This window comes from Epinephelus lanceolatus, chromosome 7 (genome assembly GCF_041903045.1).
Source record: "Epinephelus lanceolatus isolate andai-2023 chromosome 7, ASM4190304v1, whole genome shotgun sequence".
In the NCBI taxonomy this organism is placed as follows: Eukaryota; Metazoa; Chordata; class Actinopteri; order Perciformes; family Serranidae; genus Epinephelus; species Epinephelus lanceolatus.
In genome coordinates this window covers 40,832,821-40,846,606 of record NC_135740.1, presented here as the reverse complement: position 1 = coordinate 40,846,606, position 13,786 = coordinate 40,832,821, and the positions used below count along the sequence as shown (strand labels likewise).

The 13,786-nt window shown below is 41.3% G+C and overlaps 1 protein-coding gene across 2 annotated transcripts; it reads right to left on the bottom strand.

The window, feature by feature from the left end:
- Window positions 1-3,598: 3,598 nt before the first annotated feature.
- LOC117260755 (uncharacterized) lies at window positions 3,599-10,012 on the bottom strand. 2 transcript variants are annotated; one of them, XM_033632829.2, is made up of 7 exons: window positions 9,910-10,012; window positions 9,266-9,348; window positions 8,969-9,070; window positions 7,008-8,813; window positions 6,776-6,918; window positions 6,505-6,614; window positions 3,599-3,967 (listed from the first exon to the last, which is right to left on the bottom strand). In XM_033632829.2, the coding sequence occupies exons 2-7, from the start codon at window positions 9,327-9,329 to the stop codon at window positions 3,838-3,840; spliced, it is 2,355 nt and encodes a 784-aa protein (XP_033488720.2). In that variant the 5' UTR covers window positions 9,330-9,348; window positions 9,910-10,012; the 3' UTR covers window positions 3,599-3,837. The 2 variants fall into 2 exon arrangements, with proteins under 2 accessions (XP_033488720.2, XP_078025687.1); XM_078169561.1 differs by having other exon boundaries at window positions 8,969-9,067.
- Window positions 10,013-13,786: the final 3,774 nt, after the last annotated feature.

Below are 13,786 nucleotides of genomic sequence, written 5' to 3'. Positions count from 1 at the left end.
CATGCTCATAAACAACAATGTCCTGACTTTAAGCTTTTCTCAACTGATGATTGAATTGATTTTCTGTATTCACGACTCTGACAGCAAAATGTGGAAAACTGCCACTCTTTTCTTTTTTAATACTTAAAAAAAGAAAAAGGCAACACAGTACAGGAGGACTGGGAATGTCAAACTGAGCAGAATAAATTATTAATGCTGTAAATGTGGCAAACTGCAATGGGTAAAAACAAAAAATGCATAAAATTACAGTGAGGGTAGAAGTTGGACAAAGTATAATTTAAGATAGGAGTAAACCTACAGTAGTAGATTTTCAAATCGGGTGGAGAGCAACACTGAAATAACCACAGAGTCCAGGTTAAGCTAAAAAAAAAAATTCTTTATTACAAAAATGAAAATAGTTACAGTATTAAAAACCCACTAGTGGTGTAAATAAGACCCTTGGGTCCTGTTTATACAACAACGATTTCAACCGAGAGACTTTACGCACGTGATCATTACGGTTCCAGTCACTTGGCATGCGCGAGAAAGTTGACCATCACAACAACAATGGCGGACTCCCGAGCTCTGTTTGTGCTGCTCACAATGTTGAAATCATCAACGCTTCTCCGACAAAGTGTAGCTTTACTGTAGCAACTCCACCTCATCGTCCGCCAGCGGGTTGGTTTCTTGTAAACATGGCCTTAAAGACGATATGTTAAAATACTATTTACTAAAAACAAAACAATAATCATAAAAGATATTAAAGGCCCAGGTATAAATGTTCTTGAATATGTCCGAGGAAGCAGCTTGAAGAATAAAACAATCAAGTTCAGCAGAGTTATCTGGCAGAAGGCTCTGGCCAAGATGGCATTGTGGTGCCGTAGCTCCACTCCTCTGCGTCAGAAGCCCGCACATGCACGGGCAACCTGTATTAAAGACAGCTGGCAGTCACATGTCAAGGTGGAGGATACTCACGTGATAGCTGAGATGCCGTAGTGCTATGGTCACTGCTCTGCACCAGCTTCTCTTGGTGGACCATCACTGGATAGACTGCCGACCGCTGTGCTGCTTCCAACACGGCGCCGTCTCGCTGTTGTCCCCTGGTGCTGCTTCCTCTGTGCCAGTTTGAGTGGTCCCTCGAGACATCCTCTCGGCTTTTCTCTCTGGCTGTCCTCCCCGATCCAACACACCTGGCCTCTGTATGTCCGCACCTTTGTCGTTGAAGCCCTCCCCTCTCCGCCACCTCATTGGTTGCTATCCAACACAGTCTTATCTGGTTGGGTGGCTGCATTATCCATCTGTAAAAGACTTTCTGCCAGGTGCAGGTTCTTTGGCACTAATGAAGTGGGACCACAGGGGAATCAAAATTTACTAAAATCACAACAACCATACGATTATAAAATAAAGCAGTAAAACCAGGCACAATAAAAACAACCAAGATTAAACACACACACACACACACAAGATAAAACACAATGAAACTAGCACTCCCACCTTGTGTTAATTACAACCGTACAAAAACAACCTCAGCCTCCAAAATAACTGAAGACTTAAATCAGTGTCTTTTTGATGAAGAGCAACAGAAAGTGAACACAAAGTAGGACGGGTCATATTTATTGCAGAGCTGTTGCGTTGTGTTGCATCATATCCTACAGGTGTTACTCCTACTGCGTCCACCTCGGCTCGTCACCCCGCTGCAACAGATGACAATAACACACTAACACACACCGAGTGCTGATAATTCTCCCTAAAGCCGCACCAGACTACATGTTACATAACACAGCGTCAGGCGAAGACGCAGCACGTCCTAGAATCACTACCATGTGAGCCGTATACAGGGCAGATGTATTTAGCGGGCAGAGACACCATGCTCTGGCATGTGGCTCATTTTGGGTGTGGTGGCGGTTGCATTGAGTGCGGCTGCTCTTGAAGGGGGCATCTCAACCATTAATTGGACTTAAGCCTTTTCATTCCCCTCAGAGATGAGTCCGATCCAAACCATCTGTGGTTGGGTGGTGAGATGGGGCTCCCCCCCGGGACGTAGGCGGGTGATGAGGTTTCGCTTTGGGCCGCCTGACTAAAAATAAAAGATCAAGGAGCTTGAAGCAGACATGTTGGTCTGGTTAGACTCACAGAGCAGAAAAAAAGGGTTTTAAAAACAGTAAAAAGGGTGTTGCATGTGACCTAATATAGTTAAATAAATTAGGTTTACAGTGCATAGCAACACAGGAGCAAACTGAGAGGCCATATTAAACATTTTAAAGTGATTTCTCTTTACTTTATGTGAGGAAATATAAACTGTAATACTGCAGTTCTTATATGTACTTTTTAATTTTTCATAACATAAGAAAAGTGTGGACATATTTATAAAAGCATCTATGCTATTAGACATAAGTCATTAGTTTTGAGTGGATCTTTAAGCTGCTTTATCCAGATACCTGAAACGCACTATATTTAAGGTTAACCTGACTAAGAAGAGTAAAGGAACAAAGAACATCTAAAACAAAGATGGCTTTAACTTCTACTGTTCTCCACACACACAATGAATGTCATCAGTGTGACTGGATTTCATTTTTTTTGTATAATTCCCTCTATATTCCCAGAGACAGGTGGAATCCATTTTAGTTAAAACAAAATACATTTCCACCACATGTCACAGTCCTTTTTTTCTTTCATTTTTTTTTTAATTCAAACAATAGCAGGGTGATGCAATACAAAAACCCACAATGAAGACAAACCTAATGTCCAATAACCACAAAGTAAGAACAAACACAAACACTTGTTGTGTTATTGGGAGCCAGAATAGAAGGAGTCATGGCTCAAAACCAGCCGCCACTGCCCGTCAACAAAAACAAAGACAACTATGGTTAAATGTGATAAAACCAAATTATTTATAGCATTTAGAGGTACATCAATCCCAAATATTTTCTTAATCTCTCTTTGGACTGAGAGCCAGAAATTGATCATTTTAGGGCACGACCACATGAGATGATTATAAGAACCACAGCTATTTTTACATTTCTGACACGATGAGCACAAAGGATCATATTTACATTGAACAGCTGGGGTTACATGCAGTCCGTGAATAATCTTATATTAGGTCTCATAGGATTTGTTAGGACGTGTAATTTTCTTTGCATTAAACAAAATTTTTCTCCACATTTCATCATCCAGATGGGACCCAAATCATCACAATCTGTTGTAGAAAGTTAGCCTCCGAGTACCCAGGGAAGAGAAGATCATTCCCCTCGATAATTAATCCAATTATGCCAGCTAATAACACACACACATCAAAGACAACAGTGAATTTCTGCGGGAAAATCCAGAGATGGGAACTCATTTGTGCCGCCATCATGTCATTGCACAGAGATACAATAAATTATTAATACAATGTAATTTTTTATGTATATATGCTCTGTAACATACGTACATTCACTGAATGTAGAGTCTGTATATAGAGACTATAGAGTACTAGACATTAGGCATAGACATAGTTCTATGTAGGGTTTCAACGCTATGAGATTTTCATGTTACGATAACTGTCTCAGAACGGTATCATGGTATTACAGAATCAATACCATAAGTCTGAATGGCCCTTAAAGGAATGAAAACAGATGGGTTATTATTGGTTGAACAAATGTTTTATTACTACAGTTGAAACTTGAAACCAACACTGACTCAAAATATACTACAGTGTCTGTTTTTAATGATAATGAAGGAATGATATTAATAGTAGTATCAAGTCATCGTTGACAACAAACAAATATATAATGTCACCATACTTACACATTTAAGATATATATAAGAATCAAAGACCAAAGCCACAGACCATCATTGTCTGTGTGAATAATTGTGATGTTATTGTTCACATATAAAGTACTGTTGATGAAAACAGCCATAATCATTCCATCGTCCGTCTGAGTCCTGCATAGCTTTTGCACAGTCCTGCTCCCAGATGTAGCTGTTGGGCTGGTTTTCCGCCCAGAACCTGACAAACAAGATGACAGAGACGGAAACAATTTAGTTTACGATTTCAGATTTTGTTTCTCAGCTGCTTTGTCTGATGTTTCTGACCCAAACTGTGACTGAAAGAACTGTAATTCAGTGTTTCTTTTGATCTAAAGGGTAAAGTCTGTATATATTTTTTTTACCTAGACCCTATTTTCAAGCACAGAATGGGGGGACAGAGTTGTCTCGCTTTTAATCCACCAAGAAAGGTAGTAATAGCGCCAAAATGGCGTGTGTATGAACAGGACTGCCGGCAGAATGGGGCCACAGGCAGGACAGATGTGATGTTTTGAAGTCTTTGGAGACTTAAAAAGCAGCAGCAGTTAGCGGCTAACTCGAAAAGAAGAACAGTGGCCAAAAAGAAAACAATGAGATTCAGGAGCTCCCTACCCTCAGAGCAGAGGACGAGATCAACCGCCACATAGCAGAGAAGGTAAATGATCGTCATTGTCATGTTAATCCCATTTTTATTGTTTATAAAGTGCTGTCGATGCGTATGTCATATGTCACACTAAAGGTCGATGTTGTGTTAAACATCATGCCCATCAAGCCTCTTTTGATTACACGATGCCAGCATAGAGACAGAGCGCAACGTGTCATAATCTGAAAGCCACGCCCCCAAAGGAGAAACGAGGCCCGCTTTCCCCTCGCACTTTCCCCCTCCGTTTCCAGCCTGTTGAGTTTTCCCTAAGTCCAGATGCCGAAACGTTGCTGTGTGGTGGGCTGCACGGCCAATAAAAACCCAGATCTTAGCTTTTATCAGCTGCCGAGCAGAAAAACGTAACCTTGTAGAACACAAAAGTGGATACAGGCAATAAAACGTGAGGCTTCAACAGGGAAGAAACTGTGGGATCCTGACACTCGGTATGCCTATGTGTGCAGCTAACACTTTGTCAAATCCTCCAAATGTATTTTTTAGAGTAACAGTTAACTATATTTATGTATGTTAAGTTAAAGCATTGACAGTATGAATGCAACTTCTGTTATAATTGTGCCCAGTGCTCCGTGATTCAAGCAGTCCATTCCAGCGGTCCACTCTAGCACTTCTATCATCTGCCAGCATGTAGAGACATGTCTCAGAACAACAACGTGTGCCGGTAGTAGGAGCAGGTTGACAGCTGAGGATGCCGAAATACTCATCTTCTTAAAAACTAATCTCAACATCATGTTTTTTCCAAGACGAGCAAGGTAAGGAGAAGGGACACTGAGGTAGACCGGCAATATTAAGCTTATCAATATACCGTTGCCTCTCTGGTAGGCATAGCATGCTAAAATAATCCTTTGCCATCGTATTATTAGTTAATTATTAGCAAGCTATAGCTAATAATTTTAGCTAGCTAGCTAGCAATTCAGTCGTGGAGACTTGAAGGTGTGGCTGCGGAGGCAGAATGACAGCGAACGAGCGAAGAAGCGGAGGGGAAAGTGGGGCTCATTTCCCCTTTGGAGGCATGGCTTTCAGATTATGATGCATTGCGCTCTGTCTCTATGCTGTCTGTTATCACACACTGGAGCGAAGTGATGCCACCGTCATTTGATTCTGCATAAAAATGCAAAGGCAGCATAAAGAAGGGACCTAGTAATAACACTATAATGCGATCTTTGTGTAAAAAGGGCTTCAGTGACCGATGGGAACAACAGTTTTTTTAAATTTGAAAAGTCCAGTGGTGAGCGAGAAACAGGCTTGCAGTATGTTGGCATGGGGTCCAGTTTTCTCCTTAGGTCTTTGTTCAAGGTCCACACAGTTCAATACATTCAGCGTCATACTTGAGTTTGGCCGTGTCGTTGAGCTAGTTTCAAAGTAAACTTCAAAATAAAGCGTGTTTTTTACAAACGGGAAAGAGGCCGAGCTGCAGCCGCCTTCCCTTCTGCCCATATGACACAGTTAGGGGCGGTTTTCCAAGCCACCACCGGCACAATGAAAATAAGTCGAAGTGTGGTGTGGAGGAGAGGGACCTCTCTCCCCGCAGCGAGGGACAATCTTCACTCCGCCCCCTTCCTCAGCCGCTCGCCTGTCCCCCCCCCACACACACACACACACCCCTCTCTCCCTCCCTCAGCTCCGCCTATCTTTTCTGAACTTTTTGAAATCAAGCTGTGGGCGGAGTAATGCCCAGAGAGGGGGGTTTAGTTCCCCTTTAAGGGACCCCTTTTCTATCAGTGAGTAAACTGACTACCCTCAACTGACTGTGGATATTTCATATTGTATTCAGTGCACAGCAATAACAGTACAAAACAACTGACGAACTCTACAATAACCTAAATAGTGATCAAAGTAACAGCAGGAAGTTTTTTGTAAAATGTGATTTGGATGAACCTGTTGCATCAGAGATGGGTTTTCCTGATATTTTTCATTTATTTTATGTATTTAACCTTTATTTAACCAGAAAAACCAAGTCAAGCCAATCAAGTCCTGGCCAAGACAGGCAGCAACATAAGTAATAGACAGACCCCCAGTGGTCTAATGATATTTGACGTCATGCTCTCTGGCAGTTAAAAAGTTAAAACTTAAAAACTTACGTTGTAGTAACGGCTGTCCCGTCCACCCACATCCAAGTCCCCTCTGATTGACTGTCAGTCAGACCAATCCAAGCATCTTGGCCTGTTCTCAATAAACTGCTGACGAATTGCTGTTGGCGTAGCACGGTGAGAAGACATGAATGATTAAAACATTACTGTGCAAAATTCGGCGGCATGGTGGTAAAGTGGTTAGCATTGTCGCCTCACAGCAAGAGGGTTCCTGGTTCCAAAACATTTTTTTTTATCTCTCTTCTTTCTTTCTTTTGCTCACCTGTTCCTCCTTGGTCTCAATGATGACCAGATCTGCTCCTCTTAACTTGCAGTCTCCTCTGCTTTCTGTCCAGGATTTCCGCGTAGTTGAAATATAGTAACAGCTGATGTCGAGCTTCCTCCAGCCTATCTGACAGTGCATACCTGTAAATTGAAAGCATGGAGATGGACAAAATATCACAAAAAGGCTAAGAACACCAAACCACTGACACGTTTATGAGAAACATCTTTACCTCTTGCTTTTTTTATCGTCTTCTGCAGCTGAAGTGTAGCTGTAGCCAAACCGGTCTGTAACTGGTCTTTTTCTCTTTGCAGGCTGTTGTATCTGGTCTGTAACTGGTCTTTTTCTCTTTGCAGGCTGTTGTATCTTGTCTGTAACTGGTCTTTTTCTCTTCGCAGGCTGTTGTATCTGGTCTGCAGCTGGTCTTTTTCTCTTTGCAGGCTGTTGTATCTGGTCTGTAACTGGTCTTTTTCTCTTTGCAGGTTACTGTATCTGGTCTGTAACTGGTTTTTACTCGCTGCCAGATTATTGTGATAAGTCCGTAACTGATCGCTCTCTTGTTTTAAGGTGTTGTAACTTGCTTGTAACTGGTCTTTCTCACTTTTCAGAGTGTTGAAACTGGCTTTAACTTTGTCTCTTTCAGTTGTCACAGAATTACAACTTTGCTGCAACTGGTCTTTTTCTCTTTGCAGGTTACTGTATCTGGTCTGTAACTGGTTTTTACTTGCTGCCAGATTATTGTGATTAGTCCGTAACTGATCGCTCTCTTGTTTTAAGGTGTTGTAACTTGCTTGTAACTGGTCTTTCTCATTTTTCAGAGTGTTGAAACTGGCCTTAACTTTGTCTCTTTCAGTCGTCACAGAATTACAACTTTGCTGCAGCTGGTCTTTTTCTCTTTGCAGGTTACTGTATCTGGTCTGTAACTGGTCTTTCTCACTTTTCAGAGTGTTGAAACTGGCCTTAACTTTGTCTCTTTCAGTCGTCACAGAATTACAACTTTGCTGCAACTGGTCTTTTTCTCTTTGCAGGCTGTTGTATCTGGTCTGTAACTGGTTTTTACTTGCTGCCAGATTGTTGTCATTAGTCCGTAACTGATCGCTCTCTTGTTTTAAGGTGTTGTAGCTTGCTTGCAACTGGTCTTTCTCATTTTTCAGAGTGTTGAAACTGGCTTTAAGCTTGTTTCTTTCAGTCGTCACAGAATTACAACTTTGCTGCAACTGGTCTTTTTCTCTTTGCAGGTTACTGTATCTGGTCTGTAATTGGTCTTTCTCATTTTTCAGAGTGTTGAAACTGGCCTTAACTTTATCTCTTTCAGTTGTCACAGAATTGTAACTTTGCTGCAACTGGTCTTTTTCTCTTTGCAGGCTGTTGTATCTGGTCTGAAACTGGTCTTTACTTACTGCCAGAGTATCATGATTAGTCTGTAGCCCCGTAAGATTCCTCTGCATGTCATTGTAGCTTGTCCGTAACTGATCACTCTCTTGTTTTAAGGTGTTGTAACTTGCTTGTAACTGGTCTTTATCATTTTTCAAATTGTTGTAACTGGCTTTAACTTTGTCTCTTTCAGTTGTCACAGAATTACAACTTTGCTGCAACTGGTCTTTCTCTCTTTGCAGGTTGCTGTAATTGGTCTGTAGCTGGTCTTTACTTGCTGTCAGTTTATTGTGATTTGTCTGCAACCTGTCGAGATTCCTCTGCGTGTCATTATAGCTTATCTGTAGCTGATCGTTGTCTTGTTTCAAGTCGTTGTAACTTTGCTGCCACTGGTCTTTTTCTCTTTGCAGGTTGCTGTAATTGGTCTGTAGCTGGTCTTTACTTGATGTCAGATTATTGTGATTGGTCTGTAACTGATCGCTCTCTTGTTTTAAGTTGTTGTAACTTTGCTGCCACTGGTTTTTTTCTTTGGTCAGGTTAGTCAGTCTGTCCTCTAACTCTTTTCTCTCTGCAGTTAAAGCATCATAACTGCTCTGCAGTTGATCTCCTTGAATGTAGCTGGCCTGTGTTGGGTCTGCTGACCCAAGATGGCTGAATATCTCATCTGTGAAATGCAAAGAAATTAGAAATATTTGCTTACATTATTGGATTTTGAAAATATTATATTTGTCTCCCTTGGATTTTGTACATCAAAAATTAAAACTGGCAGTTTCTAAACACATTATTCACATTTTTAGTGATAACAAATAAATTACTCACAGTAGACAAACTGTCCTATGTTGCCAGCCAACAGGAGAGCACACAGTAATCCAAGACACACAGTCGCACATTTTGAGGGCTTCTTTTTTTTCTGAAAATCTGCTAGATAGAGAAACAAAAATAATGAAAGGCAATTTCTACAATTAAACACACACATACAATAGAAGCACCCTCAGAGTTGTTTGGAAACCTAAACATAAAAGAAACAGTCCAAGATCATGGATTACTCTTTGTGTTAGTTGCATCTAATATTCTTAGTAATCTGTCTGTGTGTATGTTTTCAGGCTGATACTGTACCGTCCATTCTGAGGTTCTTATTTATATATGGGTTGTCCTCAATTTCCATTAGATCCATTCTCATAATGGTCTCGCTGTTTATCCTGTAGAAGAGAAATTTAAATGTTGTAAAGCCACACTGTTATCTTATAGATGTACAGTAACAGATTAGTCCAACATCCAGCTGACACTGGGCGAGAGGCAGGGTTCACCCTGGACAGGTCACCAGACTATCACAGGGCTGACACATAGAGACAGACAACCATTCACACTCACATTCACACCTACGGACAATTTAGAGTCACCAATCAACCTGCATGTCTTTAGACTGTGGGAGGAAGCTGGAGCACCTGGAGGAAACCCACGCGGCACCACCATGCCGCCCAAAGATTAGTCCTTATTTTTAAATCAGTATCACTAACTCAGAAAATAATTTCTTTGTGCTTAACTGTCATATTTACAAGTATTGACTCTCAAAAGATTTGACATTTATATTAAAATCCTGCTTAAGTAATACAAACATTGCTGAGATGAAGACTTTAAATTATTTTAGCCAAAATCAAGTCATCTTAAAACAATAATAATCCGTACAAGCACTTTAAATAAAACTCATGTAGAATTATAAAATGTAGTAATCTAAGCTGGGAATAGAAATATGCACTTGCCTTGTGTCAGAGAAGGTAAAAACATCAAAATGATACTGCTGGTTTATGACAAACACAGCAACAGAAGAAATCTTATCGAGTGTTATTTATTGGGCAGAAAACAGGATGTTCCTTTTGCTCATGTCATCAAAAATTTAATTCTGATTAGTCAGAAAAAAATCTTGACCTCTGTGTCCACACCCTTAGTTCAAATTTCAGGCAATTTTCGGTCAAAATTATTCAAACAAACAAACTAGAATTCACCAGATAAGTTTTGTTATCACAGGGAGGAGGTCATCTCTCAGGCTGCACACTCTCATCTTCTGTGGTTTCTGTTCCCTCTTCCCACAGAGTAACTTCCTACTGAGGTTAAATGAGTGACAGTGATACATGACCGAGATCAATGGTAAGTCATTTTTCAAATTTCAAAAATGCAAACTCAGATGTGTTGCGCTTTCAAGTCTGTACCCTCAACTACCATGAGAATACCTTGGTTCCTTGCCTGGAGGATTAACTCACAGTATTGTTATGTTGGAAAAATAATAGAGCCACAGAAATGATGTCAATCACATCATACAATCAAGTCTACAGAATCACATGCACATGGATATATCCAAATCAGTTGTCTAAGCAATGAAATCAAAATTAATTTATGCTCCACCTGATTGTGTAAAGACAGTTTTTCAACAGGGGCTTTGTTTGTTAAGAGCGTTATCTGTTACTGATGCCATTTGCAGGCCTTGTTGCTGCTGAATGGCGTGAAATGGATTATCGTTGATCTACCCTTGTAGACAAATGATTTAGCCTGGCAGTGGTACGAGATTAAAGGCTATGCCAGACTGGAGGTGTTGGGCGTTCCCAGCAATCTGTTTATACAAGTCAATTTACATAGATCTGATGAAAACACAGTTTTGGTTTTAAAACTGGAAAGAGTTTACTCCAGGGTGCTAGAAAGGAGGCTCCGACCAATTGTCAAACCTAGGATTCAGGAGGAGCAATGCGGATTCTGTCTTGGCCGTGGAACAGTGGATCACCTGTTTATCCTTGCGAGGTTGCTGGAGGGGTCGAGTTTGCCCATCCAGTCTACATGTGTTTTGTGGACTTGGAGAAGGCTTACGGCCGCGTCCCTTGTGGGCGGTACTGCCGGTTTTCGGGGGTACCTGGGTCACTGCTGTGGGCCATCCAGGCCTTGTTTGACCAAAGTGAGAGCTGCGTCCACATACTTACTACTAAGTCAAACATGTTCTCAGTGGGTATTGGCCTCTGCCAGGGGTGTCCCTTGGCACCGATTTTCATGGACAGGATCTTGAGGCGCAGCCGGGGGAGGAAGAAGTATGGTTTGGGAACCTCAGAATTACATCTAAGCTTTTTGCAGATGATGTGTTTCTATTGGCTTCATCACACCGTGACCTCCAGCATGCACTGGGGCGGTTTGCAGCTAAGTGTGAAGTGGTCGAGATGAGAATCAGCACCTCCAAATCTAAGGCCATGGTTCTCTGCTGGAAAACTGTGTGAGATGGATCGGCGGTTTGGTGCGGCATCTGCAGTGATGCAGGTGCTATGCTGGACTGTCATGGTGAAAAAGGGGCTTTCGATTTGCTGGTCCATCTACGTCCCAACCCTCACCCATGGTCATGAGCTCTGGGTATTGACCGAAAGAATGAGATCACGGACAGATGAGATGAGATGAGATCCGTGGGGTGGCTGGGCTCAGCCTTAGGAATAAGGTGAGGAGTATTTGGAGTAGAGCCCCTGCTCCTTTGCATTGAAAGGGGTCAGTTGAGGTGGTTCGGGTATTTGATCAGGATCCTCCTGGGTGCCTCCCGTTAGAGGTGGTCTGGGCACATCCCACTGGTAGGAGGCCCCGGAGCAGACCCAGAACATACTGGAGGGATTACATACATATCTCATCCGGCATGGGAACACCTTGGGGTCCCCCAGGATGAGCTGGAAAGCGTTGCTGGGGTGCTTTGCTTGGCCTGCTGCCCCTGCAACCCGGCCCCGCATAAGAGGATGAAAACAGATGGATGGATGTTTTTTATCCAACTTCTGATTGAAATATTATCTAAATAGGGAGTTTAATTGAGGAGAAATAAAAGAATCATTGACTTGGTAACATAGTTGTTTTCTTAAAATTGTTTTGTTATACATATTTTTAAGTGAAAAGTAATGCACCAGAACTTGTGTAACCCACATAATCATGAGCCAGTAGTTTGTGTATAACCCAAATAATTGGGAAGGTCGCAGTCAAGTGACCAATGTGCTGACGGGAGCAAAGAAGGAAGTGGTAAAAAGAATGAAAGTCTGTGAAAGGAGGCAAGGTGGGGCAGTGGATGGGTCAAACAAACTTTCACACAGACCAGCAGAGCAATAACATATCAAACAATAAAGGATACATATTCACAACATAAGTGTAAAGAGAAAAAAAGATCTAAAAGGTGAAAGTACTTTCTAAATGATATACAATTTGAGAAAAATCACCATTAAGAATAGCAGCTGTGCAGACAAGAAGTGCAAAGATAAAAAGATTATTTAGAAAGATAATTTACAATTGAGACTAAAAATAAGTCAATACAGGGGGGAGTAGGCAGTGTACAAAAGAAATGTTTTTAACTTTGACTTAAAAGTGGTCAGAGTCGGGGCTCGTCTAACATCATCTGGAAGGTTATTTCAAGTTTGTGCTGCATGATAACAAAATGCCTCTGTTGATGATATTGATGCAGCTTATATCAATAATGATTTTGCTATTTTCAGCAACTGACAAAAAAAGTATCAAAAGAAATATTACACTTTTGGACCCTTTGAGTTGGTTCAGTCCAAACAGCTGATCCACTGATCGGAGCAGCACAACTCAGTGAGAGAGCGGAGCTTTTCCTCACAGTGCTGAAGTGTCCAGAGTAACAAACAGTCAAATATTCAGCAGTGACTTATTCAGACCTCTACAGACTACTTTGTTTTAGTTTCAATTTTAGTCAAACTTTGGATGGGTTTCTTTTTCAATAAGAGGAAGCATCACTCCGTGTCACTCCGTTCATCCTGCGCTGTGTGCTTTCATTATTACCAGGGGTGGACCAATTTATAACACACAACACAAGAGTATACATGTTGAACATTTGGAATGATTTAGGAAAGCTGCAAGGCTGATGTGTTCACTCATAAAATCAACATTTTTTGGTAAATAATCTTGTAAATAGACTTTATTGTGTAAGGACCTTGAGTTTTCCAGGTTTTCCTGTGTTTCTCTTGTTCCATTGTTCTTTCATTTGAGGGTTATGTGACATATGGTGCACAGGCTGTTGTCAACTACTGAGAGTCACCTGTTAAAGCTGCGTATTAAAATAAACCTCAATTTGAGATAATGGAGGTTAAACATTTGTAATTTAGAAAATCTGGCTACGCTGGCCAGTTGTGCTAATGAGAATATCCACCACTAGGACCTGTGTGTTAAATAAACAGGTAGATAATAATTAGTTGTTTTGAGGCCATTTCATTTATCCACACTGTTTGGACTTTTTTGCAGTTGTTGGATTTGGAGATGGCCTTGTGAGTATTAAAGGACAACTTCAGTATTTTTCAACCTGAGCCCTATTTCCCCATGTGTATGTGTGTGTGTGATTCATAGGTACCACTCGTTCTAAAATTGGTTCAGTATTGAGGGAGGCGGATGCAACTGGGAGCCGCGAAACAAGCTAAAACGGTAACGGGGGCAAATGCGTCCCGTATAAGTTTGCGCATTAAAAGTGCTTTTTTCGCCACTGACCGGTTCAGATCGCCAGTGCTATGAGTGGAGTCAGCTGTCAGTCAGTGTTGGAGCAGAGAGGGGGAGGGCTGCCCCGCTGGGTACATATATATATATATATACATATTTATATACATTTATGGTCTACTGGCCACAGGA

What these genes read in the sequence shown, in the direction of transcription:
- LOC117260755 (XM_033632829.2), bottom strand. Translation starts at nt 9,329, where the DNA reads ATGAGAATGGATCTAATGGAAATTGAGGACAACCCATATATAAATAAG. An exon ending in TAAGAACCTCAGAATGGACG is followed by an intron (nt 9,071 to 9,265) that starts GTACAGTATCAG and finishes TTCTCTATCTAG; the next exon opens with CAGATTTTCAGAAAAAAAAG. An exon ending in TTGAGACCAAGGAGGAACAG is followed by an intron (nt 6,615 to 6,775) that starts GTGAGCAAAAGA and finishes CTACGCCAACAG; the next exon opens with CAATTCGTCAGCAGTTTATT.